General features: G+C 35.5%; 1 protein-coding gene across 1 annotated transcript in view; it reads left to right on the forward strand.

Moving 5' to 3' along the window:
- Positions 1 to 17386, forward strand: part of Kcnu1 (potassium calcium-activated channel subfamily U member 1) — a 163824-nt gene that overhangs the window by 40741 nt on the left and 105697 nt on the right. Inside the window, exons 9-10 of the mRNA XM_077792717.1 lie at positions 1286 to 1377; positions 4323 to 4433. Of these exons, the coding sequence (XP_077648843.1) occupies positions 1286 to 1377; positions 4323 to 4433 (203 nt within the window). The remainder of the gene's footprint in view (positions 1 to 1285; positions 1378 to 4322; positions 4434 to 17386) is intronic.

The following is a 17386-nucleotide window of genomic DNA, read 5'->3' on the forward strand; positions in this document are numbered from 1 at the left end:
GCATGCCTGTAATCCCAGTGACACAGGAGGCTGAGGCAGGAAGATTATGAGTTCAAAGACAGCATTAGCAACTTAGGGAAGACCTAAGCAACTTAGTAAGGCCCTAAGCCAGACCCTGTCTCTAAATTTTTAAAAGGGAGTGTGTGGGGATGTAGGTCATTGGTTGATTGTTGCAGAGTTCAATCCCTGGTACCAAAAGGAAAAAAAAAAAACAATAAGAGTTCTGTACTGCATCTTCTTTCTCATACCCTCCTGTCCATGGTGTTACATCCTTTCATCTCAATCATTATCTCTTAAGCTCCCTCAGCCCCATGATCCTTTCATTTTTTCCAAGGCCCAAATAGTGCAAAGTCAGAATCAAGAAGGGAATTGAAAGTTATGAAGGGCAAAACCATAAGAGAAGTGACCTTCCCCTTACCTTTGCTTTATCATGTTGTATGCTGAAAAACATTTTATTAAATTTTAGCCAGATCCAAAGGCCAATCAAGAAAAATGGTCTCCCTTTTAAAATGCAGATAACTGTCATATCCCCTGCTAGATGGAAGAAAGTTGTACATGACTTTTTTTTTTTATTTTATATTCTTGGAATTTTGGAACATTTGTAAAAATAATGAGACCTTATTTTGGTCTAGTTTTCCACATATGAGAGAAAACATTCAACCCTTCACTTTTTTGAATATGGCTTATGTCATAAAGCATCATGTTTCATTCATTTATCAACACAATTTAATTCTTTATAGCTGAGTAAAACTCCATTTTGTATGTACATATGCCACATTATCTTTATCCATTCATTTGTACACTGGCACTTCAGGTGGTTCCATATCTTACTATATCACTACGGTATATTGATTCTATTTTTTTGGGGGGTATCTACCAAGGAAACTAGACTGAAATAAGGGGGGAAAATAGAGAGGAATTTCATGAAAAAAAAAGATCAATGGAACAGAAGAAGGGGATTGATGGGGAAGTAGAGGGATGGGAAAGGAGAGGAATGGTGGAATTGAATTGACCAGAATATGCTATGGATATATATGAATATACCACAGTGAATTTCATCTTTCTGCTTTTTTAAAAGCTATAAATAAATTGAAGGAAGACCAGTAGAATAGAGGAAGAAGAACAGGGGGAGGGTTTTGGAGCAGAAGTACTGGGGACTGAAGGTAGAACAAATTATATTCCATGCTTGGATGAGTGTGTCAAAATAAACCCCAATATTATGTATGACTATAATGCACTGATAAAATATAATGAGACCTAACATTTTATTTGCTGATCCTCTTAGATATTATTTGCGAACTATATCCCTGAAATGGTGGAACTTTTTGCTAACAAAAGGAAATACACCAGTTCCTATGAAGTGGTCAAAGGGAAGAAGTAAGTATCATTTAAGTGTAATTTCTACTGTTTCACATATTCCACTAGGCAAATACCTTATAATAGATGCCTACTAACTGACCTGGTTACAGATCAAAGGTGAACATTTTGGCAAGTTTTTTCATCACTGAAGGGACTGTACTAGAATCAATACCATACAAATAAATATTTGATACAAACTACTATATAGACACTTATAAGGACATTAAATCAAGTAGGCAAACTTAAATAACAGAGTGGCAGGGATTCTCCAAAGAATACTGACATTTAATTGGGAATAGAAGACATTTGCAATGGAAATACACATTCTGTAGCAAACTATGAGCATATTTAAGGAGGTAAAGGATGATTTCAAGGTGAAATGAAAGCTGATCACAGTGGGTCATGCCTGTGCTACTAAGTTCTTGAGAGGCTGAGGTAGGAAAAGCTTTTGAGCACCAGATAAAAAATAAACGGTTATAAGTAGGGGACTACAGAAGAAATATTGAAAAATAATTATTGGCTACAAAGACTAATAAAGGGGTGGTACCAGTGTAAGGTTGAATAGACAGTTGTCACTCAGATGCCCCTGTAGAAGCACTTCTTTGTGCAAGGTTTTTGGGGATCTTGTACAGGTTGTGGTCTGAGTGTCTTATGTGATAGTTGTTATCTTGTAATTTTGCATAAAAACTGCTCCTTCATTACCTTCTGTCTTTTCTTTCTTTCTTTCTTTCTTTCTTTCTTTCTTTCTTTCTTTCTTTCTTCCTTCCTTCCTTCCTTTCCTTCCTTCCTTCCTTCCTTCCTTCCTTCCTTCCTTCCTTCCTTCCTTCCTTCCCTCCTTCCTTCTTTCTTTCTTTCTTTTAAACACCAGTGACTCCATTTTTATTCCAAAAATATGTAGAACTAAAATGACAGATAATGTTATAATCCACTGTCAATAAATAGTAGTGATTTGGGCAATATTTCTACATTCTTTTTAAATATTTTTGATTGTTCTAATTAGTTATACATAGCAGTAGAACGCATTTTGACACATCACACATAAATGGAGTATGACCTCTCATTCTTCTGGTTGTATATGCACAAAGGGTCGTAATGTCCTATTCATTCTACTATCATTTCTACCCTCATATTCCCTCTCCTCCTTCACTTTTCTCTATCTAATCCAAGTCTACATTCTTTATCACTATCTAATCTCTTGTGTTACTAATTGTCTCATTCATTTCCATCATATGGTGAACTTTTGGCAAACTTTACATAATGGATAAATTTAAAGCCACAATTCAAATTTAAAATAATTAAGGTAATTGAGTTGCCTTAGGTAAAACTCCCCTAAACCACTTGGAGCTCATTTTTGGGGCAAAGATTTGCTACAGTGAAGAACAATTTTTTACCTCCTTCTACAGTGCTTCTAAAATTATTGATTTTGTCTAAGTTATGACTATTTATTCCAAAGAGGAAAACTATATATGGAAGTGTTTTTATTCTGTTTTCTTCTGAACTTATGTTACCTTTGTTTCCATTATTATTTTTCACATCTATGAAGAAAAGAAGGCATTGGAGACCTTAAATGTAATATAATTGTTTTTCATTTAGTCCCCATAATAAAAAGGCACATTGGAGATTAATCCCTTTGGAGAGATTTCTTAACACATTTGATTAAAAAAAAATTTTTGTTAACCAAGAAGTATAAATAGAAAAGGAAATATATTTTGAAATTAATGAAAAAATAACTAAGATAAAGTAATGGAATAAACCAGATAAGCCAAAGTCTCAAAATCTGAAACTTTTCATCTCAGAAAAGGCATATGAAATGCATGAAATATCAGCCACTAGGATTAGGAAATTTTAGGTTAATTTAGGCTAGAATTATTCCTTCTGTTTTGGGGAAATAGTTTTTGCAAATATGCTAAGCCTAAGAAAATTGATGGCTGTTTTTCATCCTGAAAACATTTATGTCTATAACTATCTTATATTTCTCTCCATATGGCTTATTTTGTCATATATACCTGATAATTTTAGATGTGGAACTGATCTAGAATAGGAGACCAGCTCAACAACAATATTTCCCATTTGCTACGGAAAAGTGGATTAAACCATTCTGAGCCTCAGTTCCTCAATGAAAAAAAAAAAGTCTATATCAGAGCATCAGAAATCCAAGGGAGAAAAACTGAATGAGAAATCCATTATAAGTCATAAATAGCTACAATAAATCAAGCAATGATTGTGCTCCTGAAAAACTACATGCAATTCAGTTGTTTGGAAACATGCCATATTTGAGATGAGCTAGAAGACCACAGAAGTCTGGTGCTTTTGTACATAGGAGATGCAGCTCTTAGTGTTCCTATTTAAAAAATCTGAGGATTTAAAATCTAAATTTATTTGTAATCAGGGTTAAGCTAATTGTCATCCCTAAGACCTAATAAGAAGCTATAATCAGTGGATTCTACCAACTACTGGTAGAAAATTGCATAAAAAATGAACATGTACATACATTTCCCTTGTCATTATTCCCTGAACAACTATTTGCAATGGGAGTACAAGTTCCATAGCAAACTATGAACCTATTCAAGGAGGTAAAGGCAGTGTACTAACTATTTACATAGCATGTACAATGTATAAGGTATTATAAGTAATCAAATAATTATTCAAGTAGACAGGAGAATCTGCTAAGTTATATGCTATCAAAATATCATTTTAGTTTTTGGCGGACACAACATCTTTGTTTGTATGTGGTGCTGAGGATCGATCGAACCTGGGCCGCACGCATGCCAGGCGAGCTCGCTACCACTTGAGCCACATCCCCAGCCCACAATCAATATATCATTTTATATGAGAGATTTGAGCATCTGCAAATTTTGGTATCTTTGGGGGTCTTGGGATCCACTCCCTGTGGATATGGGGAATCCACTCCCCATTGTACTTTTGTTCTTCAGATGACCCTTCTGTCTATTCTTCTTACCTAGGTTCATTGTAGTCTGTGGAAACATCACTGTAGACAGTGTGACCGCTTTCCTGAGGAATTTTCTACGTCACAGGTCAGGGGAAATCAACACTGAGATTGTTTTTCTGGGAGAGTAAGTATATCTGTAAGGTTCATGGGTTCTAAATTAATGCTCAAAATATTTACACATACTTTAATGGGAGAAAGTTACCTTTATAATATTCATATAAACTTTAGGAAATAATGATAAATAAGAAAGAAAAAGAAGAGCAATATCATGTCCAGAGTTAACCTCTGCAAATATTTTGGGATATATCTTACCAGATGCTTTCCTAAATGTATTTTAATATTACTTAAGTGGCTCTATTAGCTGGCGTTTAGTTATTCTACACGTGCTATTATCATATTTGACCATAATTTTGTGCACAAATCTTATGTCATACTTTCTTATTACTAATTGAACTGTTAATTCTCAGAATGGGAAGTGGGAAGTTCAAATGGAAGCAGAAAGGATTGGCCTTCATGGTGTTTTTGTTCTATCCAGTACACCTATCCACCAGCAGAGTTCAAATCAAAGAGTTTGTCAAACACCAGGGAATACATATTTAATACAGAGAGATTTTTAAAGCATAGTTGAAGTGTGTGAAATGAATTCTTATTGTTTCATTTTACAATATTCAATTTTAGTTCCCAGTAAAATTGAACAATTGTGTGTGTTTTAACTGTTCTCATTTCTTTTTGAAATTCCTATTTCTTTTATGGTCTTCTATCAGGGGAGTCATCTGTTGGCTTATTGACTTTCAAACACTCAATATATTTTGATATTCGCTCTTTTGTGTCTTTTGTTGTGTATACATGTTCCACTGTCTTCTGCCTTTTAATTGTGTTTGTGTTTTTAATATGGAAGCACTTAGTTCTCATGTGTTCTAATCCAATAACTCATTATTTCAGCTCTTTGCTTTTCTGACCTTCATAGGCCTCTCTGTTACAGAATTAAGTGAATATTTTTGCAGTGTTATTATATTTTCATATAATGATTTTTAATATTCAAGCTCTCTGGGATTGATTGTGTGTGATAATAACAACATTATTTTACTCCAGTGATTAATCAATTGTTCAAACATCATTCACTGAGTAAGTTAGGCAGATTTGAAATAGCATTTTGATCTTACACAGGATTGTATGTGGGATTGCCTTGACCTTCATGCATTTTATAGTTGAACACTCTGCACAATCCACCATGATTTTGAATCATCACATATGTGATCTACAATAACATTTATTACTTTATGCCGCTATTGATGGACAGTAGTTTTGTTTCCACATCATTGCAGAAATGGATAACTAATACAAAAGAAATGATACTAGAAGTGGAGTACTGTCTTTCCAGGAGCCAAAATACCCTTTCCAAGGTAGGCAGAGACTGGAAGGTTTTCATGGATATTGTTGGCAGGGCTGGAAAGACCATGACGAAATTGCTACCAGGTGCTATAGGAAGCACAACCAATGTTATCATTATAGAATTTTTGTAATAATTTGTCTGGAAATAGCATGGATGATAGAAAATGTACCTCATGAAATTATGAAGTTGGCTAAGAAGATTTCCCCTAAAGAATACTGAGTCTCACTTATTTTAGTTTAATCATAAGGATATTATAAGGAATTTGTTTTAAATGAGAAATTCTTTAGTTTTCAAGCAGAACAAAGAGTAAGTATAAAAGTCCCAGAACAGTCTCTCCAAGTAGCTAAAAATATATCACAGAGAAAATGACCTCAGAGGAAAAAAAATTCAAGTCCAATGTGCACCCTTATAATGTCTGCTCTCAGGGTCAGTCTCCAATCAAGAATGTGACTATCAGGTTCTTTAGACTTCAGAAAGATGTAGAGCAATGATCTATAGATGCTCTCAGTCAGGCCAAAGGTCTTCAAGAAGCTGAGACATTCTTCTAGGAAGCTTTACATTCTTTAAGAGAAACTGTCTCCACGAATATGAATATGATCATGACATAAATCTGAATAAGATTTTTAGAAAATATTCAAGTCTTAAATTTTACTAGTAATAGTCCTGACAGTTTAGAGTAAAAGGGATAGAGAGAATGCATAAGAAAAAGCATGCCTCTAAGCTCCTAATCTAGTGCAAGCAGAAATCAGGTAGTATTGTAAGGGTCCGGCGAAACGTCGGAGTAAGAGACCACAAGAGACTGTCTTATGCAAAAGCAGAAGGGTGGGTTTATTTGGACACCAGCATGCTGGGGCCCGAGCTCTCTATAGCAAAGAGAGATAAAGCCCTGAGAACAGCTTGAGCAGAGCTTATATACTTTTCTTGGAGAGGGTAGGGAGGGAAGTTCATTGACAGGTCAGGGCGAGTGAGCAGTTTGCCTGCAACCGAGTGAGGGAGTGTATCCTGCAGTTTGGCAGTTTGGGACAGCACATTCTGGGAACAAGATTAGCAAACAGTTCACAGTTGGGGACAACACATCCTGGGAACAAGATTTCAACAGTGTTTTGTTAAGCATATAGAAAAACAGAGTGACATGTACCTATTTTATTAACCTTTCAGTATCAGGTACTTAAGTACAAACGGAGGCCATCTTACTAGGGAAATGAAAGATGGGGATTCAGAGACAAGTATCAAAGAAAAATGAATTAGTTCATGAGGACAGACCTGAGCAACTGGACCATAATCAAAAAAAAATATTCTCTGCTCAGGAAGTAAGTGATCCCAATAATATATGCTCACATGGAGTTCAGAATTTCAGAGAGATAGACTTCAGATTTCTATGTGCTCTCCATTACCACCCACTCCCTTATTAACTGGGAATATCCAGTACAATTTTTTTCTCTCTCTACCTCATAATGGTATGTCAGTTGATGATGTGAGAAGCTATTCAGTTCACAGTTCACTGGTCTTGGTATTAGGTGGAGCTATGTGTCAGGAGACACATGCAGATCTGAATCAGATTTAGGTGAGAAGATCCAGGAGTTTGAGGTGATGCCATAAAGATATAGGACTTTGGGGGGAAAGTGAGAATGTTTCGCGCAAGATAAGGATATGAATTCTTCTGGCCGGACAGAGGGAAGACTATGGTAGATTATTTTTAAAGAAGGTTATTCTTTCCAAATACTTATACATAATCCATTCTTCCAACCAAAAGTGGAGTCCCGTACTCCCCTTTATTAAATCCAGGGTGGTCTTTTAACTTAAATCTGCTCTTGCTTTTGATTCCTTTATCTAATAAAATGTGTACAAGTGACAGTGTGTCCATTATGGCCAACCATCTTTGAAGAGTTCTGACAGCTTCTGCTTTCAGTCTACAATCATCCATTCAGATGGAGAAAGAAGCCCATCCAGCTTCCAGCCATTTCAGATAGCACCATTGAGTCAACAGACATGTAAATGATGTCATCTCAGACACTGTATCCCACTAAAGCTCTCAAGACACATGCAATCATAGAAGTCACTCCAACAAAAACACATGAAGCAGCACTATCACCCAACTGAGCCCCATTGAACCAACAAATGGAAGCAAGTCATATTCACAATTCCTTGAAGATAGATTTATCTTCATTTCTTTGAAGCCCCTTGGCTTGAGTAAGAGAATCTTCAGGTCACCTTCCAACATCTTTCTGAGCTCTGAAAAAAACTGTTGTATCCTTGATTGGAGCCTGACCCTAAGATCAAATGCTATAGGTGTGCACACTGGACTTGATTTTTTCTCCTGAGGTCATTTTCCCTTTGACACCACTTCTTGCTATTTTAAGTCACAAAGGTCCTGCAAGAATTTATACAAAAATGAATAACTGATGCAGAAATGAACCCATTTATTTCTTTGGTAATAAAGCTACAAAAAAATCTAAGGTATGTTTTGAAATTTCACATAGTTCAATTACTAACTCACATTTATAGAATTCAAAATACTGGTTACATGGAACAAAAACTATGGCTACATTAAGCAAAATACATAAATTGAAATCATCAGCTTTCCTCTGAAGCAGCCAGATAACTAGACTTAGAGATGACACAATAAGGAATGAAGGTGATACAATGCTTCTTTTCTTGAGTAATTTTGATTATTATCATGCATGAGGGGGTACATGGCTATAGACTTTATCATCTTTTCTTGTTTTCAACGAATATATATTATATACTTTTATATGTGCTATTTTTCATGATACAAGTTGAAAGATGAGAACCTTCTGTGGTTTACAAAAGATGTCATTTCTCAGACTGAAAAAATTTAATAATGCTGATAAAGATAAATGAAAATCATGTACACATAAACTTACTTAAGATGCGGAAATCAAAACAGGGCAAAGAGAGGCAAGCATGTTGTTGCTGTTGTAACATAGAAGGGACACCTAATTCAACACTGTTAGACATGGGATATATTGGGGTGGTCATCCAGGAGAACGTTACCACTCGAGAGAATAGTGCATGTTCCTAGAGCAAAATATTCATCATGAACTCTCACCCTTTCCACTTTCCCCAGTCCTACTACTCAGAGATAACCACCCCAACTTTATGTTATTATATTTCTTCCAACTTTATAATTATGTTTGACTATTATTTTGACTTCTCAGTTGTAGGCAGGATGAACCACCACAGATTGCAGATGAGCATTGCCCAGCTCCCCACGACTACCTCCTTTCATCATTCCAAAATAGTTATCTTAGAACTTGCAGTTATAGGAGAGTGTTTCTATCATGACAGGAATAGTGTTTATATCATTATGACTAATAAAAATTGTTTCTTGCAGATTCAAGTAGCATGTTATGATATACTGTACTGTATGTCTCCTCAAAATTAATTTTCAATACTTACAAGATTGTCTCTCTTTGTTATATGTCTATCATATACACTACATCACAGAGGATATATCCAGATGATATATCACAGGTATACCCTGACATTTTTTTAAACTACTCCAACATTAAGCAATACAATAGGAACAAAAGTTAAGTGAAAAAAAAACATTTAAAAATATTTTTTAGTTGTCAATGGACCTTTATTTTACTTATTTATATGTTATGCTGAGAATCAAATCCAGTGCCTCACACATGTTAAACAAGTATTCTACCGCTGAGCTACAACCCCAGTCCTAGGTGAAAATTTTCTAAGAGTTGCACATGGGCTATTGAAGTATTTAAAAAAATATGCTAAGACTTCTATTTACTTTTAACTATCAAGGAAATAATTAAGAATCATGCTTAAAACTTTTTAAATCTTTTTAAAAATCTTATTTTATTGGTTCTTTTTATTTATATGTGCTGAATCCATTTTGGTAGAATTATAAAAGCATGGTACATATTTTATTCTAATTAGGACCCTAGTGCCTCTCCTTCCCTTTCCTTATCCCCTGCTCTCGTCCCTCTATTGATTTTCTGCTGTTTACCCAGTTATTTTTAGGTAATTTTTTATTTGTTCTATTTGTTATACATGACAATGGAATGCATTTTGACACATCAGACATCAATGGAGTATAACTTCTCACTCTTCTGGTTGTACATGATGTGGAATCACACCAGTACTGTCCAATTCATCCTACTATCCGTCCTACCCCTAGACCCCTCCCACCCTTCTCTGGCCTCTGCCTAATCCAAATTACCTCTATTTTATCCTAGCCATGCCCCCACTGTGAATTAGCATCCGCGTATCAGAGAAAACATTCAGCCTTTGTTTTGGGGGGGATTGGCTTATTTCACCTAGCATAATAGTCTCTAGTTCCATACATTTACCTCCAAATGCCATAATTTCATTCTTCTTTAAGGCTGATTAATATTTCATTGTGTATATATACCATTAATCCATTTATATGTTGAAGGGCATCTACATTGTTTCCATAGTTCCGCTATTGTGAATTGAGCTGCTATAAACATTATGTAGCTGCATAAGTGTAGTATGATGATTTTAAGTCCTTTGGGTATAAACTAAGGAGTGGGTTAGCTGGGTCAAATGGTGGTTCTATTCCAAGTTCTCTGAGGAATCTCCATGCTGATTTCCATAATGGTTGCACCAATTTGTCGTCCCACCAGCAATGTATGACTGTATCTTTTTCCCTACATCCTCACGAACATTTATTGTTTCTTGTATTCTAGATAATTGCCATTCTGACTGAGTGAAACAAAATCTTCAGTGTATTTTTTTTTCATTTCTCTAATTGCTAGAGATGATGGACATTTTTCCATATATTTGTTGACTGCTCATATTTCTTTTTTCTTTTTTTTTTGAGAAGTCCATTTAGTGTCTTTTGCCCATTTATTGATTGAGTTATGTTTTTTAGTGTTAATTTCTTTTTAGTTCTTTGTATATCCTGGAAATTAACACTCTACCTGAGGGGCAGGTGATAAAGAATTTTCTTCCATTATGCAGTGTCTCTGTCTCTATCTCTCTCTTTCTCCTCACACTCTTGATTCTTTCCTTTGCTATGAAGGACATTTTTAGTTTGATGTCATCCCATTTATTGATTTTTTAAATTTACTCCTTGTGTTTTAGCAATCATGTTATGGAAATTGGTTCCTAAGCAAACATGAAGCAGTGTTGGGCCGACACCTTCTTCAAGTATGTGCAGAATTTCTGGTCTAATTCCTAGACCTTCAATCCACTTTGATTTGCATTATGTACAGGGTGAGATAGGGGTTAAATTTCATTCTAGCACATATGGAATTCCAGTTTTCCCAGCATAAATTTTTTTTGTTTATTTTTTATTGATTTTATTATTTTTTAAAATACACAACAGTGGAATGCATTACAATCCTTATTACACATAGAGCACAATTTTTTGTATCCTTTTATATAAAGTATGTTCACGTCAATTTATGCCTTTAAACATACTTTTTTTTGCATTACAATTCTTAATACACATATATACCACAATTTTCATATCTCTTATTGCTCTGTAGTATAGTTTAAGGCCTGGTATAGTGATGCCACCTGCTTCACTCTTTCTGCTAAGGATTGTTTCAGCTATTCTGGGTCTCTTATTTTTCCAGATGAATTTCATGATTGCGTTTTCTATTTCTATGAAGAATGTCATTGGGATATTGATTGGAATTGCATTAAATCTGTATAGTACTTTTGGTAGTATGGTCATTTTGATAATATTAATTCTGCCTATCCAAGAGCAAGCTAGATCTTTCCATCTTCTAAGGTCTTCTTTGATTTCTTTCTTTAGGGCTCTATAGTTTTCATTCAATAGATCTTTCACCTCTTTTGTTAAGTTGATTGTCAAGTATCTTTTTTTTTTGAGGATATTGTGAACAGGGTAGTTTTCCTTATTTCCTTCTCAGAGGATTTGTCACTGATATACATAAATGCCTTTGATTTATGGGTGTTGATTTTATATTTTGCTACTTTTCTGAATTCATTTACTAGTTCTACAAGTTTTTTGGGTCTTCCAGGTATAGAATCGTATTGTCAACAAATAGTGCTACTTTAAGTTCTTCTTTACATGTACTTATTTCTTTCATTTCTTTCATATGTCTAATTGCTCTGGCCAGTGCTTCAAGAACTATGTTGAATAGAAGTGGTGAGAGAGGGCATCCCTGTCTTGTTCCAGTTTTTAGAGAGAATGCCTTCAGGTTTTCTCCGTTTAGAATGATGTTGGCCTGAGGCTTAGTGAAGATATCCTTTATGATGTTGAGACATGTTTCTGTTATCCCTAGTTTTTCTAGTGTTTTGAACATGTAGGGGTATTGTATTTTGTCAAATGCTTTTTCTGCGTCTATCGAGATGATCATATGATTCTTATCGTTAAATCTATTGATGTGATGAATTATATGTATTGATTTCTGTATGTTGAACCCTAGGATGAATCCCACTTGTTCATGGTACACAATCTTTTTGATATGTTTTTGAATTTGATTTGCCAGAATTTTATTGAGTATTTTTGCATCTATGTTCATTAGAGATGTTGGTCTGAAGTTTTCTTTCTTTGAAGTGTCTTTGTCTAGTTTTGGAATCAGGGTGATATTGCACTCATAGAATGAGTTTGGAAGTATTCCCTCTTTTTCTATTTCCAGAAATAAATTGAAGAGTATTGGTATTAGTTCTTCTTTAAAGATCTTGTGGAACTCAGCTGTGTATCCATTCAGTCCTGGACTTTTCTTGGTTGGTAGTCTTTTGATGGCTTCTTCTATTTCCTCACTTGTTATTGATCTGTTTAAGTTGTGTATATCTTCCTGACTCAATCTGGGAAGATCATATGACTTAAAGAATTTATTGATGCCTTCACTGCCTTCTATTTTATTAGAGTATAAGGTTTCAAAATTATTTCTAATTATCTACTGTATTTCTGTAGTGTCTGTTGTGACATTGCCTTTTTCATCACGTATGCTGGTAATTTGAGTTCTCTCTCTCCTTCTCTTCATTAACATGGCTAAGGGGCTGTTAATTTTATTTATTTTTTCAAAGAACAGCTTTTATTTTTGTCTATTTTTTCAATTGTTTCTTTTATTTCAATTTCATTAATTTCAGCTCTGATTTTAATTATTTCTTTCCTTCTACTGCTTTTGCTGCTGAGTTGTTTTTCTTTTTCTAGGGCTTTAAGATGTAGTATGAGGTCATTTGTTTGTTGACTTTTTCTTCTTTTATGGAATGAACTCCACGCAATGAATATTCCTCTTAGTACTGCTTTCATAGTGTTCCAGAGATTTCCACATGTTGTGTCTGAGTTCTCATTTACCTCTAAGAATTTTTTAATCTCCTCCTTGATGTCTTCTATAACCCATTGTTCGTTCAATAGCATATTGTTTAGTTTCCATGTGATGCAGAAATTTTTATTCTTTATTTTGTCATTGATTTCCAATTTCATCCATTATGATCTGATAAAATGCATGGTAGTATCTCTACTCCTTTGTATTTTCTAAGAGTTGCCCTGTGGCATAGTATATGGTCTATTTTTGAGAAGGATCCATGTGCTGCTGAGAAGAAAGTGTATCTGCTTGATGCTGGTTGATATATTCTATATATGTCAGTTAAGTCTAAGTTATTAATTGTGTTATTGAGCTCTATAGTTGGTTTATTCAACTTTTGTTTGGAAGATGTGTCCAGTGGTAAGAAAGGTGTGTTAAAGTCATCAAGATTATTTTGTTGTGGTCAATTTGACTCTTGAACTTGAGAAGAGTTTGTTTGATGAACATAGCTGCATGATTATTTATTATTGTTATGTCTTATTTGGTGTATGGTTCCCTTGAGCAGTATGTAATGTTCATCTTTATCCTTTTTTATTAACTTTGGCTTGAAGTGTACTTTATTTGATATGAGTACAGAGACCCCTGCTTGCTTCCACAGTCCATGTGAGTGGTATGATTTTTCCCAACCTTTCACCTTCGGCTTGTGTATGACTTTTCCTATCAAACGAGTCTCTTGTAGGCAGCATATTGTTAGATCTTTTTTTAATCCAATCTGCTAGCCTATGTCTTTTGATTGGTGAGTTTAAGCCATTAACATCCAGGGTTACATTGAGACCTGGTTTGTATTTCCAGCCACATTTGTTTATTTTTGTAATTTAACTTGACTTGGTTTTACTTTTTGATGTTTTTCTTTTAGTGTGCTACCTCCCTCTGCTGGTTTTCATTGTTGTTTTCCATTTCCTCTTTATGAAATATTTTGCCAAGGATGTTTTGTAGTGCCGGTTTTCTAGCTGTAAATTCTTTTAACTTTTGTTTATCATGGAAGGTTTTCATTTCATCTTCAAATCTGAAGCTTACTTTTCCTGAATACAAGATTCTTGGATGGAATCCATTATCTTTCAGAGTTTGAAATGTGCTGTTCCAGGATCTTCTAGCTTTCAGGGTCTGTGTTGAAAAATCTGCCACTATCTTAATTGGTTTACCTCTATATGTAATCCAATTTCTTTTTCTTGTGGCTTTTAAAATTCTCTCCTTATTCTGTATGTTAAGCATTTTTCATTATAATGTGTCTTGGTGTGGGTCTGTTGTGATTTTGTGCATTTGGCATCCTATAGGCTTCTTGGATTTGGATTTCTGTTTCATTCTTCATGTCTGAAAAGTTTTCTGATAATATTTCATTAAACAGTTGCTCATTTCTTTGGTTTGGACCTCTATGCCTTCCTCTATCTCCATAACTCTTAAATTTGTTTTTTTTATGCTATCCCGTATTTCTTGGATGTTCTGCTTGTGGTTTCTTATCATTTTAACTGTGCCGTCTACATTCTTTTCAATATGATATACTTTGCCGTTGTTGTCTGATGTCCTATTTTCTAAGTTTTCTGCTCTGCTGGTGATGCTCTCATTTGTGTTTTTAATTTGGTTTATTATTTCTTTCATTTCAAGAATTTCTGCTTGGTTTTTTTTATAACCTCTATCTCCCTATACAGGTGATATTTTGCTTCTTGGATTTGTTTATGTAGCTCATTGTCAAAGTGATCTTTCACTGTCTGTATTTGTTGACTAATGTCTTCTTTGAGATTCCAAAACATCTGTTTAATGTAAATCCTGAAATCTTTCTCTGTCATTTTTTTCTGCTGTTTCTGTTAATTATTCTAATAGTGTGTTACCTTGAATTGTTTGTGGTACTTTTTTCCCTTGTCTTTTCATGTTGCTCACGTTTCTTTCCTGCTCTGTGGGACTGGTGTGTGATTGTTTATACCCTATAGATTTGTAGTGCTCTTGTATAGTTCCAAGACCCCTCCTTTGTGGGGAAGGACAAAATTGACATTTCCCAATATCAACAATACATCACCTATGAGTAAATTATTGTTATTAAGACACTTATAGTTAGTCTCAATGTCTAGAAATGTTGGATTCAATTATTATTTAAAGTATAATCTGTAGTTTCATAAAAGGTATACAGTTTCTGATGGCAGACAGAGAACTGGTGGTTGGGTATACGACATTATGTTAAGGTGAAAAGATGTGAGGGTATGTGTTAATATAACTTAGGAAATTTGGAGGATAATTCTAATGAAGAGGGTTAAGTAGCAGGGGAATAGATAGGAGATAATTTAGGGTAGACATGTGGGAGGACAGTAGAATGCATAAAAACAAACACATACCTGTATTTAGAAAATTAAAAGAAGTAAAAATATTAAAAATTAGGAGGATGAAAGAGGAAGAGAGGGAGGAATAAAAATAAAAAGGAAAGAAAGAAGGAGAAAAAAGAGAGAGAGAAAGAAAAGGGGGGCTTATGCAATTCCTCTACATTATATTATTCTGGCAATTCAGTTCTTAAAGTTCTATTTCATGCAAAATTCTTGGTTTCACATACATTGGGGTTATTAAGACCAGAGGAGGAAGGGTAAATGAGAAAGGAATAGGATAAAATGGAAGAGAAGAAAACAAACAAAAACAAAAAACAAACAAACAAAGATGTTCTTAGATTTTAGTTTTCTTCTCTTCTCTTCCAGTAGGTGGAGTTGTCTATTCCAAGCTTTAGTCTCTGCCCTCAGGATGGTGTAGGTAACCGGTGTGAGAAGACTAGAGCTCTCCCTCTCTTGCCTGGAGCTTTCCTAATCTTGGTCTTTCTGAGTTGCTCCCAGTTTTTAGATTCCTCCCCTCTCTTGCTTATCAGGTCTCAGCTGCGGGACCTCTTGCCCTCCATCCTCAGATAGTGCCAGGTCAGCAGCACCCTGGCCGCACTGCACTCCTGTTCTACTGAGAGCTGTTTTTGTGCTGATGGTCACTGTGCCGAGTTATCACAGCTGGGGGAGGGGGAGTTGGAAACCAGGTACCTGTTCAGTAGCAGATCCAGATCCGTGCTGGTAGCCATGCCCACCGAAAGATGGTGAGAAAAGTTTTCCAAGATGGAGTTTGTCTGTTTCCCACTTTGAGGTGTCTGGTGAGGTGGGGTGTCTGGTGAGGTGGGGCAGCTGGGATGTCCTCCTGCTGTGGCTAGAACGCAGTTGGGAGCAGAGTGTAGTCTGGAGTCTGCCGCTCTGCCGAGGTGCTGATATGGTGTTTCTGCTCTCCCTCTTGAGAGCCAGGCATGTGCTCAAACTGTGGCCTTTGGGACCCAAGTCTGGAGTCTCACCAGAACACAGAGGCTCAGGGTTCTGCTTGGTGCTCACAGCTCTGGTGGATTCTGTGAAAATCCTCTGTATGGGGTCCTGTCACATGCTCTGAGATGCTGTAATCCATCAGGGCAAAAGCCCGTGGAGAAGCCATCTGACTGTTTTCTCAGATTCATGCACAGAACAGCCAGAAACTGTATCTCCTCTACTCCGCCATTTTAGATCTTCTGGACAAGTTCTTAAAAGTAGGAAATGGCTTCAGCAGGCAGAGCTCAACATGCCTGTTCTCCATTTTTTTTTTTTTGTATTTCTAACATTCCAGGATATGGTGTTATTTTATTTTTTTAATCATTTTTATTTATATATGTCAGCATAATGCATTATAATTATTACATATGTATAGCCAATTTTTCATATCTCTGATTATATACAAAGTATATTCACACCAATTTGTGTCTTTATACATGTACTTTGTATAATGATGTCCATCACATTCCACCATCATTTCTAACCCCATACCCACTCCCTTCCCCTCTCACCTCTCTGCCCTACCTAGAGTTCATCTATTCTTCCACAGTCCCCTCCCTACCCCACTATGAATCGGCCTCCTTATATCAGAGAAAACATTCAGCATTTGTTTGTTTGGATTGGCTAACTTCACTGAGCATTATCTTATGTAACTCAATCTATTTTCCTGCAAATGCCATGATTTTATTCTCTTTTATTGCTGAGTAATATTCCATTGTTATATATGCCACTTTTTTTATTCATTCATCCATTGAAGGGCATCTACATTGGTTCCACAGTTTAGCTATTGTGAATTGTTCTGTTATAAACATTGATGTGGCTATGTGGTCTTCTAGTATGCTGTTTTTAAGTCCCTTGGGTATAGACTAAGAGAGGGATAGCTGGGTCAAATGGGGTTCCATTCCCAATTTTCCAAGAAATCTCCATACTGCTTTCCATATTGGCTGAACCAATTCGCAGTCCCACCAGCAGTGTATGAGTGTACCTTTCCCCACATCTTCGCCAACATTTATTGTTATTTTTCTTCATAATATCTGCCATTCTGACTGGAGTGAAATGAAGTCTTAGAGTTGTTTTGACTTGCATTTCT

The sequence above is a fragment of the Urocitellus parryii genome, chromosome 14, assembly GCF_045843805.1.
Source record: "Urocitellus parryii isolate mUroPar1 chromosome 14, mUroPar1.hap1, whole genome shotgun sequence".
Classification (NCBI taxonomy): domain Eukaryota; kingdom Metazoa; phylum Chordata; class Mammalia; order Rodentia; family Sciuridae; genus Urocitellus; species Urocitellus parryii.